The 23,364-nt window shown below is 36.2% G+C and overlaps 1 protein-coding gene across 9 annotated transcripts in view; it reads left to right on the forward strand.

The window, feature by feature from the left end:
* Window positions 1-5,981: 5,981 nt before the first annotated feature.
* Cep295 (centrosomal protein 295) overlaps window positions 5,982-23,364 on the forward strand; it is a 54,308-nt gene continuing 36,925 nt past the window's right edge. For 7 of the 9 annotated variants that reach the window (XM_078046869.1, XM_078046870.1, XM_078046871.1 and 4 more), the window contains exons 1-6: window positions 5,982-6,129; window positions 10,750-10,880; window positions 11,693-11,893; window positions 13,042-13,166; window positions 13,891-13,984; window positions 20,169-20,264. In XM_078046869.1, the coding sequence (XP_077902995.1) occupies window positions 5,994-6,129; window positions 10,750-10,880; window positions 11,693-11,893; window positions 13,042-13,166; window positions 13,891-13,984; window positions 20,169-20,264 (783 nt within the window). In that variant the 5' untranslated portion in view covers window positions 5,982-5,993. Of the gene's footprint in view, window positions 6,130-10,749; window positions 10,881-11,692; window positions 11,894-13,041; window positions 13,167-13,890; window positions 13,985-16,485; window positions 16,621-20,168; window positions 20,265-23,364 lie in introns of those variants that run through there. The other 2 variants (XM_078046872.1, XM_078046873.1) reach the window with 1 other exon arrangement.

Raw genomic sequence — 23,364 nt, forward strand, 5'->3', positions numbered from 1 at the left:
ATATAATTAGTTGAAATCATACTAGAGTAAGAAGAGACCTCAAATCCAGTATGATTGAAGTCCTTATTAAAAGAGGGAGATCCAGGCACTCAGGCACCCACAGGGAGAGTGCTATGTGAGACGAAATGCAGAGATCAGGGTGATACATCTATAACTCAAGAACCACCAGAAGCTAAGAGGCTTGGAGCAGACCCTTCCCTCATGCCTTCAGAAGAAACATGGCCTTGCCAACATGTTTGATTGTTGGACTCCCAGCCTCCAGAAGTGTGAGGCAACACATATCTCCCATTTGAACCCACTCGGTTTGTGGAACTTTGTTAGAGCAACCCTAGGAAATTTACACAAGAAGACTTTAAGGCTTTTGAGAAAGGGGAATAAATAATGTTTGGGGTAGAAGTAAGAGTAGGAGGAAGGGAAGGCAAAATGGCTGGTAACAAAAACATAGAGAGATGGGTGAAGAGAATCACACACAGTGTCTGAGGCCTGGAGCAAAGGTACAGATGACACTGATCGGGTGGATGACACAGAGATAAAATTTCCTAAAAAGAATGACTTTGAATAGCAACAGGTCATACTGACTCTAGGAAATAAGTGTTAGAAAGAGGAGACTCATGCTGAGGGGTCTGCCATGATCCAATCAGAAAACTAAAATTGTAGCTAGGAAATATAGTGTCATCATTTGATCCCCAAATAGCAAAGCACTGAGCTTCCTTCCTTCTCACAGGACTCTGTGTTCAGTGGCACTTCTCAACTATTAAAGGGAGCACGAACTGTGGCTGCGCAGTTTAAATCTAGTTAAAATATAGATTCTAGAGGCTGGAGGTATAGCTTACTGGTAGAATACTTGTCTGTCATGTGTGGGGCCCTGAGTTAAATCCCCAGAGCCATAAAAAATTAATTAATTAAAATGCAATAATACAGATCCTGATCAAGTTTTGGGCACTGAAGATATAATTAGTTGAAATCATACTAGAGTAAGAAGAGACCTCAAATCCATTTCTAAAAGTCTTCATTTCTAACAAGATCCCAGTTGGTGCCAATGCTCCTGGTCCTTGGGCCACACTTTGGGTAGAAAATGTGCTAATTACCACTATGTTTATAGATAATTGGAAAATATGTTGGATGAAAAGAACATCACACAAATAGTAATGATTCTTGTACTGGGTAAATTAAAGCAGGTAAAGTGGTAGTAACAAATAAATGGTAGCATGAAAGTTAATGCCCTAAGTCTGTTCTGATAGCCAAACCATAATATGATCTCATACACTTCTAAGCTTCTATTTTCCTAATTTGTTTTTAAAACTTAATGGTTTCCTCTGCCCCCTGTGTTGGGGGTTGAACCCAGGGGTACTTAACCACTGAGCTACATCCCCAGTCCTTTTTATTTCTTGAGACCCAGTCTCATCAAGTCTCATTAGGGCCTTGCTGAGTTTCTGAGGCTGGCTTTGAACTTATAATCTTTCTGCCTCAGCCTTCTGAACTTTAGGATTACAGGTGTGTGCCACTGTGCCTAACTATAACTTAAGTTTTTAAAATGTAATCTTTACATCTGCTATATAGGATGAAATGGATATTAATATTTCTAGCACATGGAGTACCAATAAATGTGTATCTTAATCCAATTTTATAGAGAGAAACTGAGCTTTAGAGAGGTTAACTATTAGTCAAGCAGAAGTTCAAACCCATACCTTCTGACTAACCTGCAAATCTTCCCACCCTATCAAACACTTGACTGCCATATGCCTTTCTGGGTTATAAATAATCTCCTTTTTATCTAGACTTCCCTGTCTTTTTAAGCATGTATATCACAGTCTATATACTTTTGATTTACTATATATTAGTGATTTTGAGAGGCAGCATATTAATATGCCACAAAAGATTTAAAAAATGAAACAAGATAATAAATTTCCCTATTCTTTCCTTTCATTTTTTCCTCTCAGAAAATGACTCAATTTTTTTGTTCAATACCTGCTCCACTCTTTACAAATAAGTTTTTTAAGAGTCTTATTCAGTCCATCTTTCCTCTCATGTACTTTTATTAAGCTCACTCCTATCTAGATATTGTCTCTTGTAAAGCTCTTGTGTTTATGCCAGGGAGAAAGCGGGTAGTTGACAGATAGGTGAAGTTCTTCTGTTATTTCTGGGATCCTCTTCCTTTTGGATTTTATATGTAAGAATTGTTGAGGTTACTCCCCACTTAAATATTAGTTTCTCATACTTGATATGAACTAGGATTAAAGTGAAATCAGAACAGTGAAACCATTACCATCAGATAAACAAACTGCTCCACCCTAAACAGCTTTGGTTGCAGCATTAGGTGGAAATCAGTCACACTAATGACATTACTGCCAAGGGGCAATTCTTCCTCTTGATTCTAGTTATTAAATGGGTTAACAACACTAGAAGCTAAACATACCTACTTCTCCCTAGGTATCTAATGTACAAGGATCTAATTAAAATCAAACTCAAAACACCAATAAACACTTTTAAAAGTTTTATTTCATCTTATAATCAGAAACAAATGTATTAAAATATAATCACCCCCAAAAGGATAGCAAACTATTGAACACTTTGTTCTACGCACTGTCTTAGCTTTAAACTTCACAACAACCTTTAGATACTTTTACATCTTTTTCACAGGTAAGGAAACTGACTTTTAGGGAGGTTTAGTCACTAGCTCAAAGTTATAGAGTAGGTCAGCCAGAAATTTAAATCTAAGCAGTTGGACTCTAGGCCCAAGATCTTAAGCAATATTCTGTTCTATCTCCCAAGATGCCCATATGTTATATAGGTTTACACATAAATCTAGAGCTTCTTTTAATTAGCTCCTGTCATTAAAGTACAGAATGAGCAGGCATATCACCAACCTCAGGAATAGCTGGATCTGGGAATTTGAACACTATCAAGATTCTCTTTCCATACTCATTGCTGGGTGTCAGACTCATTCTTTTAGATCAGCTTGTGGGGAATGTGGGTTGGTCAGTTTTGCATCATTGTGACCAAAATACCTGATCAGAACAACTTAGAGGAAGAAAAGTTTATTTTGGCTTACAGTTTCAGAGATTCAGTTTGTGGTGGGCTCTGGGTGCAAGTGAGGCAGAACATCATGGTCAAGGGGCATGGAAGAGGAGTGCTGCTCTGCTCATGGAAGCCAGAAAGTAGAGAGGAGAAGCCATGGGAACAAAATAAAATCCCCAAGGATATGCTCCCAGTGACATACCTCTTCCAGCCATGTTCTACTTGCCTATAGTTACCACCCAAAACAGTACTCCTTTCAAATTATTAATCCACCAAATGGATTTATCCACTGATTCAATTACAACTCTCATAATCTCTTAATTTCATCTCCAAACATTTCTGAATTAAACAGGAGCTTTGGGGAGAACTCATAGTCAAACCATATTGAGAAGCTCTAGTTTCATATATTAATATAAGCCCAAGAAGAATATATTCATTTCTGCTGGTTCCAGAAACAATTCCTATGACTCTGTTTACCCACTTTAGGTCATATACCCATCCTTAGATCAGTCACAATATCAAGACAAACAGAGAATTGCAATTTTTCCAGTCTGTGTCACATGCCTAAAGGGCTAGATCTGTACCAGAGGAGGAGAGAAGGATGCTGGATGGAATATATATGTGTGTGTATATATATATATATATATATATATATATATATATATATATATATATGTATGTATGTATATATATATAAAATAGCTGCTTACCTAACACATGTATAGCTCTGTAGAGTCTGCAAAATGTTCTCATATGTTTCTTGCTTTTTGAGTCACAAAACTACCCGATGAAGAGGGCAATTCAAGTATTATTAAGAGAACAGTGGTGGGTTAAAATAACCACAAGATCTTTGTCACTATTTCCATTAAGAGATGGAGTTCATTTCCCCTTCACTTGAATCTGGGCTGGCCCTATGATACTTAGCAAATAAAATGTGACAGAACTTATTACAACTTCTCCTCAGCATCTTCTTCAGAAGCATTTGTAGCTTCTACTTTCTTTGAGAATGCCCAATCTTAGCATACTCCCTCTGGAAACCAAACCACTAGACAGTGAGTTGTTCAATCCAATGGAGAGGGCACACATAGATGCTCTGGTCAAGAGTTCTAGCTAAAGGCTGGGGTTGTAGCCCAGTGGTAGAGTGCTTGCCTAGCCCATGTGAGGCACTGGATTCGATCCTCAGCCCCTCACAAAAATAAATAAAATAAAGATATTGTATTTATCTACAACTACACACACACACACACACACACACACACACTAGTTCCAGCTGAGTTCTCAGGTAATAGCCAATGTCAACGGTCATCTGACATGAGTGAATCATTTTGGACATTCCAGGGTAGTTTGGTTGCAGCAATAAACAACCCAAACAGATGCAGAGCATGGTGGTCCATGCCTGTAATCCCAGCAACTCAGGAGGCTGAGGCAGAAGGATAGCAAATTTGAGACTCTCAGCAATTTAGCAAGAACCTGTCTCAAAATTTAATAAGGGCTGGGGATGGAGCTCAGTGGGCATCAAACAAACAAAAAGAAAAAGAAAAGGAGGAAAAGGGGTCAGGGGAGGAGAAGAGAACCAAAACAGAAAATAAGAGTCATTCGTTTAAGGTCCCACTGCTAGAAAGTATGGGTTATGATGCTAAGCCAGACATTCTGACTCTAAGCCCACTGGCCATTGATTCCTCATTGCCTCCTATTTAAAACAGAACAAGTCTCCATTCATATCTCCATTTGTGGAATTTCTTCCCAGGATGCCAGCAGGGATGTAGAGCATATAATTTGTTCATTCATCAGCTGGTCGACAAACATTGGAGAAGGTCTATATGCCAGGCACCTGAACAAAATCCACTCACAGTTCTCAAGGGACTCAAAGTTTACTCATTGGAGAGCCTCTTAACAGCTGATTTCAATAGGAACTCACAAATACCCTGATGGGGAAACTGCAGAGTGCTTTTGGAAATCATGGCCCTGCACTAAACCTAGCCAAAACATGAAATAATAGGCACATCTTCTAGGGTGTGGAAGGGTAAGTCTGAATCAATATAATTATTCATCAAGATAAATGTGACAGATGGAGGGCAGGGAAGAAAAACCCAAGTATTTGGGAAGAAACATGAATTCTAGTCCTAGTTCCACTCTTTACGTATATGTTCTTTTGGCCGAGTCATTGAAACTCTCAGCTTCCTAGTCAATAAATCTGAGATGGGATCACACTATTTCTTCTTTGTGTATTTGAGAGTTCCTCCCTTCAATTCCTGTCTTTAAGTTTGGTATTCTTTGGTTTGGTTCTTAGGTCAATGCCTCTCATGCTGCAGATTCTTCTGAAGTGATCCGCTCCATCCACTCCTCTAGCTTTTGGTTTTACTCACAAAATAAAACCCGTATATGCTTAAACCAGTTATTTCTGTAGACGCTCTCTGAACGCATTTATCTACTTTACATTGTTAGATGTTCCAAAGGCACATGAATTCCAAAATGTACAGACCTGAGCTCATTATCGTGTCCACTTAACTACCATTTCTGATTGCTTCCTTGACAATCAGTAATCAACAATGCTACACAAGCTAGTGGCCTGTGAGAGTAACTTCACTGTCCCTCAATCCCACATGTAATCGTTTGTCCAGTACTGTTAATTTTGTTTCCTAAATATTTCTGGAATTCATCCCTTTGTCCAGATAGCCCACCTTCAAGATGAAATCTTAACACCAAAGTCACTCCCATAGCTCTGGGCAAATAGCTTCCCCTTCAGGACTTCCGTTTCGGGACCTGTGAAAGGAGCGAGCGCTGAGAAGGAAAGTAAGCCCTCAAGTCCTAGTAGGTCTGAGAAATAATAGGCCTCTACGTAGGGCCGCGCGTGCAGGCGCGCCTACTGGCGCGCCTGCGCGGGGCTCCAACAGGCGCGGCCTTTCGGCGGCCCCAACAGGGGCAGAAGCGGGCGGGATTCCGCGGTTTGGTCCCGCCATTGGCGGGCGGTTTGAATGACGGAAGTGACGAGGGCTTGGCGATGGCCGCTCCGCAGGCGCACAAACGGCTGTTGGGAAGCTGGTCGGCCGCCGCTGTTGGAGTCGGCTTCTTCTGAGCCGGGGCTGCAGGCTTCGGGCTCCTGGTTCACAGGTGAGTGAGGGTTTGCACCTGTCTCCCCGCCGCCCTGGGTATGCACGACGCCCGGAAGCCCAGACGCTGGGGGTGTGCACCCAAGGAAGGAAGTCCCCGATTGCAGCCCGGCCCGCGGATCTCAGGTGTCGGCAGTCAGCGGGCCTCGGCTGCCGTCGGGCTGCGGCTGTACTGAGCGCACGGGATAGGAGACGCGTGCGGCCCGGGCTGCTCCCGGCCCTGTTGCACGAGTGGCGTTGCGCGCCTTCCCGGGGCGGGTTCTCAAGGGGTTCCCCTGCTGCCTCCCCCGCCCCTGAGCTTCCACGCCGCGGGGTGGGAGGCTGGGGGTGTTTGCTGCTGCCACTTCCTGCAAATCACTTGTGGATGTAGTCTGAATCCTGGTAGCTGTTTGGAGTCGTCTTCTGCAGAGCAGATCTCTTTTGCGGTCTGCCACCCTTAAATTTCTCTGGTATTCTGTCACAGAGTCAACTTAAACAATGACAGTTTTGAGTCTTTAATACAAAATGTATTTGGAGGCTTCGCATTGAGTTAGTCACATAATTACTAGAACAACCTGTTGGGGAAGATATTACTTCCCTTAAACAATTTAAGAAAATGAGACCAAAATGATTTAAGTGATTTGTCCTGTGTCGTCTTCTAATAAGTGGCAGCGGTGGATCTTGAACCCGCGTCGTGAAAGTCTAATATTTTGTGTTTACCAAGTGCCAAGTACCGTTTTATTCTCAGTCTGAGATCTTACAAGACAAGTAGAAATAGGGCAGCACAGGGAAAACGTCCAAAGTAGAATTCCATTTGGTAGGCATAGAAGGAAAAATGTAAATAGAAAATAACATTTATTGTTAAACACTATAGTAATTGATTCGGACAGTAATTGTCAATGGCTATTAAAGTAAGTAGGCAGAAGTATGGTGAAAAACATTTTTTTTATATATAACCTCTACTATATCAGACACTTATACGAAATATAAAAAATATAGTGGAGGCACCATGTGATAGGTACCATCTTAACCAAGTGGTCAAAATTGCATCACAAGTAGTAAGATATATCATCCCTGATAGGTCAGGATGAACTTAATTATGTAGTGTTTTTGCCAGAAATGCACAACCTCTGCCTAGTCACAAGTAAAGATTAGATGAATTTAAATTGAGGATGCTGAACTAAAAAACCGGCTGGTGTTCTTTTTTTTTTTTTTTTTTAAATATTGGGGTTTTGAAAAGAGTAAGGAACTGTGTCCCATATTAGAGGATACCTGGCAATCATGAGAAAGTAACCCACAGACATTCATTTCTTGCATTCTAAACTCTATTTACATGGAGGCCATGCTCCCAGCCAGTGTCAATGGCAGTGTCAATAGACCTAAGAGAGGTCTATTGCTGAGAAAACTCCACAGAGGTCTCTGAGCCTGCCTTAGCATCCCCTCTCCTTCACTCAGTGTCAGATTTTCATTGTAGTCTGAGTGCTTCTAGCCTTTTCCAGCTCCTTCCCTGTTTTCTCTCCCAGAGGCATCTCCCCTAAATTTAATCCCATCTTGTCTTCTGCTTTCTGGAGCATCCAGATACACAACACCAAATGCCTAAGATTGGATCCTGATCCAGAAAGTAGACGGTAGTAGGATAATTGACAAAATTTGAATAAGGTCTGTAGGTTAGTTAAAAGTATTGGGCCAGTGTTCATTATCTGATTTTGGTCATTGTGTTGTGGTTATGTAAGATATTGACATTTGTAGAAACTGAGGAAAGGTGTATGGTAATTAAAATTATTTTCAAATAAATTTTAACAGTTTTAAATTATTCATGAAAAAAGTGATTAGATAAAAATAACTATAATCCTCTGACAAATGATGATGAATACTCAAAAAGAATATGAAAAATTAGTTTTATCCTTTTATATTAGAGTGTAATTCAGAATAAAATACCCAGATCTAAGCATTCCATTTGAGGAATTTTTACATATTTGTATACCTGTTTAACCATCATACACATCAAAATATAGAATACTACAGGCAGGCTCCTTTGTGTCCCATTTGGAGTCATTAATTTCCACAAAGGTAATCCCTGTTTTAACCTCTGTCCTTATGGATTTGCCTTGAATTCATTGTTTTTGAACTTAATATGAATGGAATTTTATTATATGCTCTCTTTTGTATCTGGCTTTTTTTTTCCATTCAGTGACATTTTAAAATTATTTTTATACACACACACACACACACACACACACACACTTTCTTTTTCTTTTTCTCCATCCAGTCATATTTTGAGATTTACCAATAATTAATTATAATAGTTTGAATATGAGTGAATTTTTCAGATAAATTAAAAAAGACACATGTGGAAGACTAAATTTAGTCTTACTCATTTTTTTCCCCATACTTCTTATTCTTCATCCTCCCTCATAAAAAACAACAACTTAAATAAAACCTTCTTCAGTCCACATATCAGAAAGTCAAGAAGCCAAATGGAATAAGGAAACCAGATTTTCTTAGCTTTGCCACTAGATATTGTCACTTAGGCAAGTCCTTTAACCCAGAGACCTTTATTTCTTTGGGTATTGTTATGGTTTAGATGTGGTGTCACTCAAAAGCTCATGTGTGAGATAATGCAAGAAGGTTTGGAGGAGAAATGATTGGACTATAAAATTAACCTAATCAGATAATTAATCCCTGATGGGATTAACTGGGTGTTGGCTGGAGGTGGTGAGGTATGAGGAAGTGGTTCATTGAGGGGCATGGCTATGAGGTACATATTTTGTATCTGCAGAGTCATGTCTCTCAAGAGAGCTGCTTCCCTCTGCCATGCTGTTCCACCATGATGTACTGCCTCACCTAGATCCCCGAGTAATGAAGCCAGCCACTTATGAACTGAACCCCTGAATCCCGAAGTAAACCTTTCCTCCTCTATAGTTTTTCTGATTGGGTCTTTCAGTCACAGCAGGGAGAAAGCTGATTAAAACATGTATAAGATGAGATAGTTAGCATTTCATCATTACTAAACACTTGGGAGTATCAAATCACTAAGATGCATTGGAAAAAATTTTTAGGTGCAAGAATCCTGTGAAAGATCCTAATTGACTGTATTTATGTAGTACTTTACATGAATTAATTCGCTGAATGTCATTCAGTCAATATACTTACTGAAGTACCTATGTAGGTTCAAGACACTGTTTTTAGACTATGGATATGAAACAGTAAATAATACTATATGTCTTCACTGAGTTTACATTCTGATGGAGAATTCACAGAAAAAGTATTAAACCCATAGTTTGCCAGCCTCTATTCTGTTTGCACCTGATTGAGAAGACTATCATTCATAGCACAGGAAATAGTTTTTATTTTTCATATTTATTTGAATATTAGCATATTTTAGATCATAACACCATCCTTCAATTGTTAGGAATCTTGATCCATAAAGTGGCAGACTGTAATTAACAGAAAACTGGAGTAGGTCATACCTAAACAATATAGAATTCAGTCCCATATAAATGTATAGAAAATATATATTACCATTGGGCAAGTTAGGGGTGAGTGAATGAGTGGAGCAGGAATTATTAGAGGGCAGCTTCATGAAGGAAGCTAGTCTTATGCCAGCTTTAGAAAGATGTTCTATCTATTAATACAGTTTACCTCCCTGATTATTGTGAAGAGAGTTGAGAAGTGTTGACGTGTCTCAGATGAAAACATGGTTTTGCATTGAGGTTAAGTGTATAATTTTTCGAAGTGGTAGTAACATGAACAAGTTGATATCAGAATTACTTAAGGGTTTTCAGATTCTACAGTCTACAGATTCTTAACTCCCCCCCCATCCATTTTATCCATATAGAGGTATATTAAAAACTGGGGAAGAGTGGGAGATTACCTACCTGAGTATAAAAATAGTTTTAGAAGAATATACCAGGAAATGGGGTTGGGTTTGTGGTTTTGTGGTAGAGTGCTTGCCTGGAATGTGCGAGGCACTGGGTTTGATTCTTAGCACAGCATAGAAATAAAAAATAAAGGTCCATCAACAACTAAAATAAATAAATAAGATAGATATTAAAAGAAAATACACCCGGAAATAGAAACACTGACACATTCAATTATTCTAGAAAGGATTTTTAAAAATAGTCATCCATTTAAAAACCACACCATTGTATTATTGATGAATTGTTTATCGGATTGTATGGCCCATGGAATTGATGTGATCCCATCAGATACAGTGATGCTTTGTAATTGAGATAAACAAGAAACTGGGAGCTGAATCAAGTGACCAGCAGCCCTTTACTATGGTATACCAGTCTCACTGTTTTCAACAGGTTGTCAAGAGTTCTAAAGTATTAAACTATATTATGGAAACATTTGTTCTCTGCCAACACATCTTTTTAAATCTTCTTCTATTTTACATTTAAACTAAGTAAACTCTGGAAAATATTCATCAAGGACAAGTCAGGTCTTTTCCCTCACCTCTGAGAAGCACTGATCTAAGTGCTGGGTTTATAATTGCTCTTTGCAAACAAGTTGGAAAATTTATTTTATTTGCCTATATACAGCCCTCTATAAATATGAATTTTTAAAATTATTTTAATCCTTGCTGCTCTATTTCAATGGCATATATCCTTATAGACATTTTTCTTTTTAAAAACTTCAGATCCTTTACATTTGAAGTATACAGAAATGAAAAGAAAGGTAAATGCTGGCAAGCTGAGATTGAGTCCCAATGAGGAAGCCTTAATTTTGAAGGAAGATTATGAAAGAAGACGAAAACTAAGGTTGCTACAGGTATGATTTCTTCTGAATAAAGCTTTAAAGTCTTTCTTTGTCTCTACAAAGTGTTTAGGTTTTTATGTTTTGTTTTGATTTTGCATCAGAATGTCCTAATTGCACTTAAGAGCCTCTTCTGGCAGTTAAAAAAAGAAAAAAAAAAAAAAGCCCTGGTTCTTTCATATTAACTATTTTTGAAACATTTGAAAAATATGGTGATATGGTAAATATTTTGGGGATAGTTGGAAGATAGGTATTATTTGATTAAATGAACATTAGAAAATAGGTCTTTAAATATTTTTAAATGATCTATTGTCTGCAGATGAGAACATAACATAGAGTGATTTCCCAGAAGACTTGTTGAAACAATTATTTGTTTTTGAGACAAATTTAATAGAAATTGTAGATTGTTCTTTTTTAGAGGTCTAGAATAGGTAAGTCTTTGTGAAGCATGCTGTTCTGTCTAGAATTGGTGATGATGTACCACAGAAATGGAGTTCTCATCTGGCTCTATCTCTGCTTCTTTGGGCTGTGAATTTCATTAAATCATACTTACCATTTTAACCTTTTATAGGTTATTAGAGTGATAGTAGCAGTTCCATTAGAGGTGTAGGGGAGAAAAACAATACAAATAAAGGCCTTTGAAGTAGTCTTGATTCTTATTTTTTCCACGTTGTTAGGATTTTCTCTTCTACAAAGAACTTAAGATGAGTCTTCAGAAGAATTGATGGGCCTGAAGAGAATTCATTTGAGTTCCTATTTCCAGATAGCTTTTCAAAAGAGTTTCAATAAGCCTCCTTCACATAATTCATTAAATGTTCATTCTTTAGGTTCGAGAACAAGAAAAGGATATTGCCTTACAGATAAGAGAAGATGTAAAGCAGAGGAGAAATCAGCACTTTACTCGTTTGGCAGAGGAGCTAAGGACAGAATGGAAAGAATCACAAACTCAGAAAATACGAAACTTGGAAAAATTGTATTTGGCAAGCTTAAGAAATATGGGAGAGGGACATCGACAGGCCAAAGAAAATGTGAGTGAGCTTCTTTGACTATCGGATTGTGGCAGTAATGACAGTTAAAAGTGAATTATATTTGTTGAATGCTTGGGTTATAAAAATATTTTCACGTATACAATTTGTTTTGGGCAGCCTGAGCTTGCTGTTTTTTTTTGTTGTTGTTGTTGTTGTTGTTTTTAATCAATTTAATTTAATTTGAAAATAGTACTGTCTTTCCCCTAATAAGTTATGGTCAAGTAAAATATATCTTTCTGGGATGTTTAAATTAGCAGTATTTTCTTCCAGTTCTTTCTTACATGTATAAATTAAATAATCACCTTATGAATCAGAAGTTGTTTATCTCAAGCATTTTGGACAGATTCAGTGGAATAAATTTAGATTTCTAATTTCAATGTCATTCCTTATATACCTCTAAACATGTATGGTTGGGTGTATTACATATCCCTGGATTTCATTCACAAATAATAACAATTTTTTGATGACTTGCAGAAAGGAAAGGTAGATCTTATTCAGTATTTAACACTGCCTCCTAAATTTATTTTGATTTGTTTACTGTCGTCTGTGGTTAGAAAATATTACTTTGCCATTTCAGAATCAGTCCTACAATAAACAGGCTGGTTCCAAAGAAGATAAATCTTTGATAAAGATTAATGAGAAAAAGAAATATCTTTATATAACGTGGCAGGCAGTCTGATTTTTGGTCCTAGTTTTGGTCTGTGTTTTTAGCATTAAGTTCAGAGATCATATTTTTGTAGCTCTATGTTTGCCATCATTAACTTTGTGCTTTTGTGCAGTTTTCCCCCAACCTTAGTCATTTGTGTGGCATCTCATGATTTTTGCTCTGGCTAGTAACCACTTTTGTTACCACAGCTTGGCATTTTAATTTTAAAGGATTCTTTTATTATTTAATTTAATCCTTGTCCTAGTACTTTGATAGTCTCTTTTTGTAATATAAGTTAAATGCTTATGTTAGCTTTAAATTCAGTTGTTTCTATATTTAGTCCTTCCTGATACAGCATATTGTCAGTGGTACCACTGAATATTTTGCTGTAGTGTGTAAGGAAGTATGCCAAAATTAAAAAGTCATTTTTATTCTGAAATCAAACAGTTGCATTTCTACTAATCTTGTTTAACATGACATTTTAAGTATTGCATACTTTTAGGAACCTGATTTAGATGCTCTGGCACGTCGGGCAGCAGAAAGGAAAAGAAAAGCAGACATAAGGCATCAAGAGGCCCTGAAAGTACAGAAAAACCAAAAAGAAATATTAACGAAACAAAAAACCTGGTAATGTATTAATTTTCAAAAACTAGTATGGCTAGAAATGGGTGCTAACTAGTGTGATACAGTGGACAGTGGTTTACTGAGGTAAACTTAATAATGAATGAGCTTTCTCTTCTAATTTGTAATCTGAACATTTTGAGTGTTGTAGTGGTTGCGAAGTTTCTGGAGAAATATATAACTGGTTCAGAATGTACACATCAACCAAAATCTATTTGACTGATGTAAAAGAGGAATAAAAATCAGTGTAAATTAAGAACGTTAAAAGAAGGCTAGAGATGTAGTGGTAGAGTGCTTGTCTAATGTGTGATGTTCTGGGCTTCATCCATGGTACTAGGGGGAGAAAAAATTTTGAAAGTGGTAGAGACTATAGATTCTGAAAGTCATTAGTACTTTTTGTATGCCGTAAGAAGGAACCTATTACTGGTCAGCAGTGGTCATTTTATACAACATTTCTAGCTTTAACTCTAAACTGTTCTAAAAAACATTAAATGTTTGTTGCGTTGGTCTACACTGTGGAGCTTATGTTTTTAGATAGTCCTCTTTTATTGGTAAATGTTGTCATACACATCCAATGTGTATAAACAGCATGCTGAGCCTGTGGTATCAGACTGTAGGACTTGTAGAGATCCTCTGACTTTTTTATTTTTAACCCTGAGATATTACCTTAGAGATTAATTGATGATTAATTAATTGATCTCGCTCTCTCTTTTTTTTTTTGTTTTTTAAGGCATATAAAAGCTCGAAAGGAAGCTTTGCTTGTGGAAAAAAAGAGATCTGCTAAAATTACAAGTCGGCCACCACCTCCTCCAACTCTTTTCGAGGTGAATTACTTTGAGTTTTGGGGGGAACTAGGTTATGATAATACTTTGCTGTTAAAACTCAATGGAGTTCAAAATAATTTTCATTTGTTTAAACTTAATTGTACAAATAATGCATAAGTATAACTGGAGTATTTTAAAATAACCGTACATACCATTTCACCCATAAACACTTCAGTATGTATTTCTGATATATAAGGACTTTATTTTTTAAAAAACAACATAATATTGCTATTTTCCCTAATATTTTGTAATGTTCAGGGTATGTTCAGTTTTCCTCAATGGTCTCAAAGTTTTTTGTTTATTTGAAAAATTATAATGGTTTTGGTTTTCAAAAAATTATTAATAGTTCTGGTATGTTTTGAATGGTAATTGAAGATTGAATTCAAAGCCTTGTACTTGCTAGGCAAGTGCTGTATCACTGAGCTACATCCCTAATCCTTTTTAGATTTTATTTTGAGGCAAGGTCTCACTGAGCTGCCCAGGTTGCCCTCAGACTTGGAATCCTTCTGCCTTGGCCTCCTGAGTAGCTGGAATATAGGCACAAGCCACTGTGCATAGCACCTTTTTATTCTTTATTTATTTATTTTATTTGGATTTTCAGTTATTTATTTATTTGTTTTTTGGTTTCAGGAATTGAACCCAAGGGCATCATTTTTATTTTTAATGTGCTTTATTTAATGAAAAAGAAACAACATAAATTGTCATATAGATGTTCCCACATTTTGGATTTGGCTCACTATAGTCACCATTTCATGGATAAATTAAGGTTCAGATAAGTATTTCAAATTTCCTCAGATTATGAGATAATGGAAAAGATTTATGGAAGTAAAATGTGTGCTTTTGTGATTGGAACTCATTTTTTAAAAAAAGTTTATTGAGCCAAGAAGAAATTAATTTTTTAAAGTATTTCGTCCCTTGTTTATATTAGCTTATAGTGATTATTGAATTAGCTACTTTGATATACATAGTTATTTTTGTCTGAAAATATAAGTAGAAGAAAAAAAAAGAGAAATTTAGGGATGTCTAATTCAGTTGTATATTCAAGTATATTTTATGTGCATGTCATCAGCATAGTACAAGGTATTCTCTTAGGTCTTTAATTTTGTTACTTTCTTGCTTATACTTATTTGTTTATCTTTTATATATATTTTTTATATATATATAAAATATATATTAGTTGTAGTTGAACACAATAACTCTATTTCATTTATTTATTTTTATGTGGTGCTGAGGATTAAACCCAGGGCCCCACACATGCAAGGCAAGTGCTCTACTGCTGAGCCAAAACTCCAGCCCTATTTTCATGCTTTTATGATGAACCATCTGCCATGTAAACATTTGATCCAATAGGGTTCAGATGGAAGAGTCATGTTTCAGCCACTCCCTCAGTACCATGTATGCTGCTAAAAACACAAGCAGTGTTTTAGCCATGATGCCTTTTGATTACTTTTGTTATAATTTCTAATGTTCATAAAATGCCAAGATCAAAAATTTATAAAAATCAAACAATGTTATCTGTGTAAGTGTTTTGGTAGGTATGAATTATACGTAAATATGTGGTTGTTCTTTTTTCTAAATTATTATGAAAATTTTTCAAATACATAGAAGTTTAGAGTACAGTTAATACCTTTTATATACAGGTTTTAAGTAGATAAGTGTAACTATTTGCACATTTAATGTAAAATACAGGGGTGATATTTTACCCTAAATATTTGAACATGCTTCTTATAAGGATATTCTCTTATATAATCACAATACCATTATCACTCAGAAAATTAGCATTAATTCCTTAATATCACTTAATATGCAATCCATATCACTATTTTTTGATTGGCCCTAAATTCTCTAGTCTTATAACTTTTTCTTTTTAAAATTAGGGTCTATCTTGGTTATAACATTGCTTCTGCTTTTTTTTGTTTCTCTTATCTACAGCATTATCTACCCCAGCTCTTGCTAACTTATTTGTTTTAGACTTTTGAAGAGACTAAACTAGTTTCACATATTCTGCCCTTGTCTTATTTCCACATGGGTTTATGCACTGTATTTCCATTAAACTGGAGGTAGGCTTAAAAGCTTGATTATATTTTGCAAGAACTGTATAGGTAATGTTGTGTAGTTTATGATGTCACTTCAGGCAGTACAGAATGGCGGTTGCTTTCCTATTAATGATTCTAAGTTTGATCAGTAGGTTATAGTGATGACTATGAAGTATGTCTATCTAAAAGGCATAATTTTCCCTTTTCAGTTACCACGTATTCTGTGAGGTAACACTTCGGAACCTGGCTGGTATTGTCATCCTGCATTTATTCTATTTCATAAAAGAAATATTTCTCTTATCAATGGGCGTGAACTTGAGCTCCTTTTAAGAATACAGATGTAAATTTGTCTTTCCCTTTACCAAATTTTGGAGTAAAGTTTTATTGTGCTTATCACAGTGCTGGAAAATCTTTTTTTCCCTTCCCTTTGTGACCATAATTGTAGATTAGTGAATTTTTATTTATTCAGTCTTAGTCAATTATTGTCATTATTCTTTTTCTTCTGATGTTTGCAGTATCTGAAATTTTTATCAACAGCAGACTTCAAGCTGGCTCTATTTTCTCATTGCTTCTTGAGCACATCTTTGTTCTTTAGCCCAGGTATGACCCAGGCTCACTGTGACCTCCCTGTTTCCACATCTGGAGTCTCCAAAGAGCCCAGATTGTTTTTAGTGATGAATTTTTCTTGTAGACCAAGATCTGGGTGATTATATTTTTAATTTAATTAGAAAACATTATTTTAGAAAGAGATCCATTACTGAAGCTTCTAAAGGCATTGGGAAAGAACAGTGTCTTTGAGTATGTTTTGAATTGGTTATGAATATGTGTATTGAAGGGAGGGAAAGGATTTGGGTTTAGGTTGTGCAGTGAGTATCTGGGGACCCTGGAGGTATACCCTGTGAAGGAGCAGTGTCATATACACAGAATATAGGTACATTTGTATTTCTGTTCACTCAAACAAATACAAATATGAATGCTGAGAAGTCTGGGGAAATGGGACTGTTTAATCTTCTCAAACTATAGAAGGTCTTTCCTTAATTAATCCAAGAAAATAATGTGTGTGTGTGTGAAATAAAATCTTATGAGAAAACTGTTTCTATAGTGAAAAGAATGGACTCTTTTCATGTACTTATAGATTTTAGTTGAGTTGGATTTCTTATTTGTATCTCATTTAATCACTATAGTACCTCCTCAGGGTAGAAGTTATCTCTGTTTCACAAGTGAGGAACATTGAAGATCAAGGACTGAATAATCTGAGCAAAGTAATTTAATAGTTAAGGGAAAGAATCGGAGTTTATGTCAAGGTCTGTCTAATTCTGTAAAGCTTATGATCTTTCTATTGTGATATTTAGCTTTCCATGAATATACCTTCTCTGTTTTCACTTTTTTCTGTTAAACTATTATAGACTCTAAATTCTGAAATGTAAACAACCATAATCTTTATATAATTGCTAAAGAATAGTTTGTATTGAGACCCCTGAGATGTTATAAGGGCTCATATCTCTGATATCTTATACCATATATATTTTTAAAGCATATTACTTCAGGTACTGTGGTACATACCTATAATCCCAGCAGCTTGGGAGGCTGAGACAGGAGGATTGCAAGTTCAAAGCCAGGCTAAGCAACAGCGAGGTGCTAAGCAACTCAGTGAGACCCTGTCCCTACATAAAATAAAAATAAGGCTGGAGATGTGGCTTAGTAGCTGAGTGCCCTTGAGTTCAATCCCTGGTACCCACCTCCCCCCCCCCAAAAAAAAGCATATTACTTTTCTTTTTTGCATGGCTTTCAGAGAAAGTGTACCAGTGTGGGAGAAAGTCAGTTCCTTTTATCTGTAGTCATGGGACTTCTTCCTTTAGTGGGTGCCCTTTTTTCATTACTCTTTTAGCCCATCTCAAGTTAAAAAGCAAATCTTTGATTAATTCTCAGTCTTATACTTTTTCCCTTCTGAGCTTGTGTTGAATTTTTTATGTCAGTGCTACCACTTTATAGTTTTAAAAGTATTTTTTCATACATTATTTGATTCCTACAACAATTGTCACAGTTGGTGCATTATATATAATAGGATTCGTTGTTACATATTCACATGTGCACACAATATAACGGTATAGTTTGGTTAGTTTTGTTCCCCAGTACCTCCCTTTTCTCTCCCTTCCTCCTTCCTTGTGGTCCCTTCCTCAGTTCCCTTCTATTTTCATGAGATCCCTCCCCACCGGGCTTTTCCCCTGTTTTCTTTCTAGCTTCCATATATGAGAGAAAATATACAAATGTTAGTCTATTTTTTCTAGTTCTGTGAAGAAAGTTATTAGCATATTGATAGAGAATTTATTGAATCTATAGATTGCTTTTTGGTAGTATAGCCATTTTAACAATATTAATTCTGCCTATTCATGAACCAAGGAGGTCTTCTTTAATTTCTTCATTCAGTGCTCTACAATTTTCATTGTAGAAATCTTTCATGATCTTGGTAAGATTGGTCCCTAGTTTTCTATTTTGTTTCTTTTTTTTTGTGAGACTATAAATGGAATTGTTCCTGATGTCTTTTTTAGCAAATTCATTATTGGTGTTTAGGAAAGTTATGATTTTTTGTATTTTAATTCTGTATTTTGCTACCTAATTTTCTTGAAAAAACCAAGGGACAGAGAAGTTATAGTACATTGCTGTGGTTTCATAGCTAGTATATTGTGTAGAAAGAAGAGACTCAACAGAAATGTTATTTCTTTGTGAACATTCGTTTTGTTATGTTATATACAAAATGATTAGAACTTCTAATGATTAGGACTGTTACTTTGAACTCCTTCAAGGCAGGAGGCATTATTTTATTTTACATTTCAACATCATTTTCTGTGCCTACCTCTTTCACATATAGTAGGTACTTAGGAAATTCCTGGTTACTTTAGTTAGTTTAATTAGATATCAGTTCATAATAAATTATAGATTGAATCTGCTTTGGTGAGAAAGGCAGAAATATGAGAAAAGGAGTGAAAGAAGTAGTGTATTTATCTTTTTGAGAGTTGTTTTGTTGTGGAATAAGTATATTTAAATGTGAGCTAATGGTTCGGGACCAAAAATTAATATGTATCATTAAACTATAGTGGAATTTTTGTAATTAGATATGGAATGGGATATAATAGTGTGTGTTCCTATGAATTAAGTTCTTGTAATTTGATTTGACCAGTCTTGTAAACACTTTTACTCAGATGTTTTAAAATGGAATATGTCTCTAAATTACTTAGAAGTTGAAGTGAACTTCTAAACTGAAGTAAAAGATATTGATTATATTAAAGACACTTGGAAAATGTTTTGAAGTACTAGTGGATCTGGTACTTTTGTTAAAATTCATAATAATTTAACTTTGGAAATAGTGATTTATTTCATTGTGAGTTTTAGCTAATGTCAAATGAGGTTTACTGATTGTACTAGTTCATTTTCTATTGCTAATAAGATAATACCACAGACTGGGTATTATAAAGAAAGGTTTATTTGGCACTATGGTTCTGGTGCATGGTGAAAGGACTGCATCTGTTGATGGTTTTCTTGCTGGCAGAATCACAAATTGAAAGCCAAGTGCAGTGCTACATGCCTGTAATCCCAGCGGCTCAGGAGGCCGAGGCAGGAGGATTGTGAGTTCAAAGCTAGCCTCAGCAATAGCAAGGCGTTAAGCAACTCAGTGAAACCCTCTCTCTAATAAAATACAAAATAGGGCTGGGGATGTGGCTTAGTGGTTGAGTATCCCTGAGTTCAATCCCCAGTACCTCCCCCCCACCCCCACTCCCCTGCAAAAAAAAGAATACCAAGTTAATGTTTGGGGCCTCATATTGCACCAGATAGGTAGTATGCAAGAAACCAAACTGACTTTTATAGCAGATTCATTTTGAAAAAAATTCATTGATGATTTGAAAGGGTTTATCCATTCCTTAGAAGAGAGCATTCCTTAGAGATCACTTCCTGGTGATTCCACCTCTTAATATCATAATGGGGATTAAATTGCAATGTAAATTTTAGAGAAGACAAACCATATTCAAACCCAAATTATAGCACTGATTAAAATGCAAGTTGTTTTTGTGTTTGTTTTTACATTGGATCCAGCGTTAAGTGAAAATTAATGCTTTTAACCTAAGCTCTCTTTTTATGTTTGTGTGTTTCAGAACATTGAAGTAAAAAGAATTTCTTCAATGAAAACCAGTAGTTCTACCTACCATCATATTTCTACTCTTGTGAATAGAGAGATGGTCACAAAACAGGTGATTGACTTATTGTTTTTTCATACTCTCACTTTATTATTTGTGTTCACTAAATTCATTTCTACTTTGGTTCTGTGTCTGGTTTTGCCAGATTTCAAAAATTTGAATAATTCTACTAATCATACTAGGACAATAATGATCAAAATCATGTAAGTATGCTTTGGATTTTCATGTCAGATATGCAGTGTTCTTATATGAATAAAAGAAAGTAGATAGCTATTTAAATGGTTATCTTTTAAAATGGTGGATTTTTAAAACTTTCTTATATAAAGTAATAAATTTATGCTCTCTGAAAAAATTTGGAACTATGCACGCGAGTGTTAATTAGGGAAAGTACCAATGATTCCATGACCAAAGGGTAGTATGGTTAATATATTTAATTCATTAATTTGTCTTTATAAACATATACATATGTCCCCCCATGGGATTTGAACCAAGGTCACTTTACCACTGAGCCATATCCCTAGTCCTTTTTATTTTTAATTTTGAAACAGGGTCTTGGTAAGTTGCTCAGGGCCTCGCTAAATTGCTGAGGCTGTCATTGAATTTGCGATTCTCCTGCCTTAGCCTCCCAAACAGCTGGGATTAGAGGCGTGTGCCGTTGTAGCTGGTTTACACACACTTTTAAAATTATTGTTTTTGCAGTTCTGGGAATTGGGTATTTTATCACTAATCTATATCCCTAGTCCTATTACTGTTTATTTTGAAATGGATCTTACTAAGTTGTTGAGACTGGTCTCAAACTTGGAATCCTGCCTCAGCTTCACTAGTCATGGGTGCATCACATCTGGCTAAAAACATGATTTAATAGTTTATTATAGAATTTTAAAAATCATTCCTATGTTATTTTGGTTTACTTGCTTCTATAAATGATGTAAACATAATTATCTTATACTATTTATATCCACATCTGATTTTATATTGCAAATAGATCCCTAGAAGAGTAATTATTTCCAAACTGTATAACAGTTGATATAGGTAATTAAATTGCCTTTTATTTTTATTTTATTTTATTGATTCTTTTTTGCTGTACATGACAGAAGAATCCATTTCAACATAATTATACAAGCATGGAATGTATCTTATTCTAATTCAGTCCTCGGTACTTCTCCTTCCTCTTCTCTCCCCCATCCCCTGCTCCCTTCCCTCTACTGATCTTTCTGCTATTTACCCATAGTTATTATTTTTTTTTAAATCAATTTCTTGTGTTTGGACACATTGGTGAAATTCCCTGTGGTATGTTCATATATGCCCAGGAAAGTTATGTCAGATTCATTCTGCTGTCTTTCTTTTTCCCCCTCCCTTCTCTTTATTTCCCTTTTCTACTTCACTGGACTTTTATCCTAAACCCTCACCTGTCTTATTGTAGATTAGCTTCCACATATCAGAAAAAAAAAAATTGGGGGCTGGGATTGTGGCTCAGTGGTAGAGCTCTCGCCTAGCCGGGCGGGACCTGGGTTCGATCCTCAGCACCACATAAAAATAAAGGCATTGTGTTGTGTCCATCTACATCTAAAAAATAAATATTAAAAAAAAAAAGTGAAACAACTCTGGAGCTGTGGCTGTGGATGTAGCTCAGTGACAGAGCACTTGTCGAGCTTGCGCAAAGCCCTAGGTTCAATCCCCAGTACAAAAAAAAAAAAAAAAAATCCTAAAAAATGAAACTCCTGCTGAATAAATTCTGATTGAGTTGGAAATAAAACTAAAAAAACAAACAAAAAACATTTGACTTTTGTTGTTTGGGGGTTGACTTATTTCACTTAGCATAATAGTCTCCAGATCCATCTATTTATTGGCAAATGTCATAATTTCCATCGTGTATGTGTACCATATTTCTTTATTTTTATGTGGTGCTGAGGATTGAACCCAGTGCCTCTTGAATGCTAGGCTAGAGCTCTATCCCTGAGCCACAACCCCACCTCCACCTTTTTTTTTTTTTAATTCATCTATTTAAGGGCACCTAGGTTGACTTCATAGTTTACCTATTGTGAATTGTGCTGCTATAAACACTGATGTGGCTGCATCCCTGTAGTATGTTGACTTTAACTCCTTCAGATATACTGAGGAGTGGTATAACCAGGTCAAATGGTAGTTCTATTCCTAGTTTTTTGAGGTATATCCATACTGCTTTCCATAGTGGTTGCAACCATTTGTGGTCCCACCAATAATGTATGAGTGTGCCCTTTTCCCCACATCCTTGCCTGTGTTTATTATTTGTATTCTTGATAATTGTCATTCTGGCTAGAGTGAAATGAAATCTCAGTATTGTTTTAATTTGAGTTTCTCTAATAGCTAGAGATATTGAACATTTTTTCATAGATTTGTTGACTGTATTTCTTCTTTTTTTTTTGGTATCAGGGGCACTTAACCACTGAGTCACATCCCCAGCATTTTTTTTTTCCATTTATTTTTATTGATTGTTCAAAACATTACAGAGCTCATGATATATCGTCTTTCATACATTTGACTCAATTGGGTTTTGAACTCCCCAAATACATAATGCAGACTCACTTCTGTTACACACTCACATTTTTACATAATGGCATATTAGTGACTGTTGTATTCTGCTACCTTTCCTATCCCCTGCTATCCCCCCTCCCCTCCGCTCCCCTCCCATCTTCCCTCTCTACCTCCTCTGCTGTTGTTCAATTCTCTCCCCTTTTTTTTCCCCCTCCCTCTTGCCCCTCATAACCTCTTATAATTTTGTGTATCACTGAAAGTCTCCCAGCATTTTTTTATATTTTGTTTAGAGACGGTCTTGCTGAATTGCTGAGGCTGGCTTTGAACTTGTGATCCTCCTGCCTCAGCCATCTGAGCTGCTGGGATTATAGGTATGCGCCATTGCACCTGGCCTGGTATTTCTTCTTTTGAGAACTCTGTTTCTTTGTATATCCTGGATATTAAAACCTCTCTGAGAAGAAAGTGGCAAAGATTTCCTCTTATTCTGTAGGCTGTTTCTTCGTGCTCTTGTTTGCTATGAAGAAGATTTTTAATTTGATGCTGTCTCATTTACTGAGTTTTTATTTTACTTCTTGCACTTTAGGAGTCTTGTTAAGGAGGTCAGTTCCTGAGCTGATATATTGGAGTGTTGGTCCTATGT

The sequence above is a fragment of the Ictidomys tridecemlineatus genome, chromosome 4 (assembly GCF_052094955.1).
Source record: "Ictidomys tridecemlineatus isolate mIctTri1 chromosome 4, mIctTri1.hap1, whole genome shotgun sequence".
NCBI lineage: Eukaryota > Metazoa > Chordata > Mammalia > Rodentia > Sciuridae > Ictidomys > Ictidomys tridecemlineatus.